Below are 2,073 nucleotides of genomic sequence, written 5' to 3'. Positions count from 1 at the left end.
TCCCTCTTGGCATCAAACATTTTGTTCTGCTTTTCACACTTGATCTGGACTTTTTTCTCAGCTGAGGTTAAGCTACATTCCCCCTAAAAATGTCTGAAAAGTTCTTCTTGGCAGATGGAAAGCATTTTTTCGGGTTTTTCACAATTTTTGCAACTGTTGTCCACCTTGTCCGTCTGCTATCGCTGCCCCCGGCTGACTAATCCACTTTAATTTGCAAGGAATCATGGGATAAGCTATGACTCAAAGGAATCTTTGGTAAAAGAACAGACTTAGCCTAGAATGGCTGCCTTCAATCAATGCAGCCCCTGAATATAGACATACACTTAGACTAAAACTGATGGATGCAGGTAGATGAGAGGAAGGAATGTTATTTAAATGACTAAGGTTTCTATCATTACATTTGCTTTTATTTGTTCCTGCTCCCAGTGGTTGGCTCCTTTATTCAACTCTGGATTCTTCTGAGTGTAGCCTTTGTTCACTTTATAATAAAAAATAAATAAATAAACGAACAGTTTTGAAAACTTCAGTATTCATTCTTTTCCTGCTTTTTGTGTCAACAGAGCATATGGCGGTAAAACCCGCCGAAGGGTAGACTTGTTCGAATTCACAGCCAAAACACTTCCGGTGTCCTTATTTTCACGGACTTCGAAGGATCCAGTCTAGGTAGTCCGCGTCCTTGGAGGATGCAGCAGGTCTTCGAACAGAGCCAATATCTGGGAAGCCAACACTAACAAATTAGATGCAGTGACCCAATTTTAACCTGAAGAGGACGCCAAACAGACAGTGTTAGACACAAAAGAAGGTTTGGAAGAAATGTGAAGTAAATTGGCAACATGGACATGTAGTCTACATGTCTACACCCAGGACATGTAAACAGCACTATAAGACATCTATGAATGCAGTTTATTTGCTAAACAGAAGTTGATTTGGGGTAAATTGGATTGGAAAAATTTAAATCTTTTCTATCAAGGCAAACCTTTGAAAGAGTAATCAATGCTTTTATTTCATCCTGCTTTGATTTCTCCTATGGACTCAATGGTCGAGTGAGTCAGTCTTTGCTCTCTCATCTGTATCTGGTTAAAAAAGTTGCTGTTAGTCTTTTAACTGGTTCTCCAAAAACAGAACACATGACCTGTTCAGTGCATTTTAGAGTTCATTCTAAAATTCTTATTTTTATTTTAAAATGTTTGAATGACCTTGCCCTACAGTAGCTCTCTGAGCTTCTTCATTCCTACCATCCTTCTCAGCCCCTCAGGTCGGATGAACAGCAGCTCCTGCAGGAACCAAGGTCTAAGAGGACAATCAGAGCAAAGCCTCTATTGTTGCTTCTCATTTACAGTAGGAATAAACTACTCCTGCACATTTAGAGGCTCCTTTACTGCCTACTTTTATATCTTACAATAAAATGACTATATTTATTTTTTACCAATAGTAACACTAACTTTGATCTTGTATCTTTTAATGTTTTTATTCTTTATAATCATTCCTAAACTTTATTTACATATCTTTGTTCCTTTCAAGTTTGCAGCAATGTTCAACACTTTGTTTCAGCTGCTGCTGAATGTTTCATGTAAACATGAAACATGTTTTTGAGCTTAGAAGCAGATCCTGCTTTTAAAGGAAGATCTTAATATAAATGTGATGAGCAAATATTGTCATGTTTTATTAATGCTTAGCTTATTTTCACCTATAGAGGAGTCTTAAGGAAAATATTTTTCATATTAAATATGTCAAAATCCCTAATGAAATGCATACATGGGTGAAAGATAAAAACTCACCTGACACAGCTAACCTAAGGACTCCCCACTTTGTTATTGTAAATACATCTGTTCTTCCTCTGCATTTATATTCTCCACTGTCAGCTGCAGTGATCCTGTATTCACTGGATGTTGGAGAGTTTCTGCTGGTTGGTCTCCATTCATACGTCCACTGAGCTCCTCCACCTCCATGGATCTCACATCTCAGAGTGACTTTCTCTCCTCTGAATATCTGGGACCAGTTGGGTTGAAGGGTCACGGTGGCCTTAGAGACTGGAATGAATAAAAGCAAAGAGGAACTGCTAGAAACTATATA

General features: G+C 38.2%; 1 protein-coding gene across 1 annotated transcript in view; it reads right to left on the bottom strand.

The window, feature by feature from the left end:
* Positions 1–755: 755 nt before the first annotated feature.
* Positions 756–2,073, bottom strand: part of LOC107101518 (high affinity immunoglobulin gamma Fc receptor I-like) — a 15,686-nt gene continuing 14,368 nt past the window's right edge. The window contains exons 4-5 of the mRNA XM_015400464.1: positions 1,779–2,030; positions 756–760 (exon numbers count right to left, since the gene is read on the bottom strand). Coding sequence (XP_015255950.1) covers positions 756–760; positions 1,779–2,030 — 257 coding nt within the window. The remainder of the gene's footprint in view (positions 761–1,778; positions 2,031–2,073) is intronic.

Source organism: Cyprinodon variegatus, unplaced genomic scaffold (genome assembly GCF_000732505.1).
Source record: "Cyprinodon variegatus isolate N-32 unplaced genomic scaffold, C_variegatus-1.0 Scaffold1107, whole genome shotgun sequence".
Classification (NCBI taxonomy): Eukaryota; Metazoa; Chordata; class Actinopteri; order Cyprinodontiformes; family Cyprinodontidae; genus Cyprinodon; species Cyprinodon variegatus.
The sequence above is the reverse complement of the archived record's forward strand: the minus strand, read 5'-3'. Positions and strand labels throughout refer to the sequence as shown.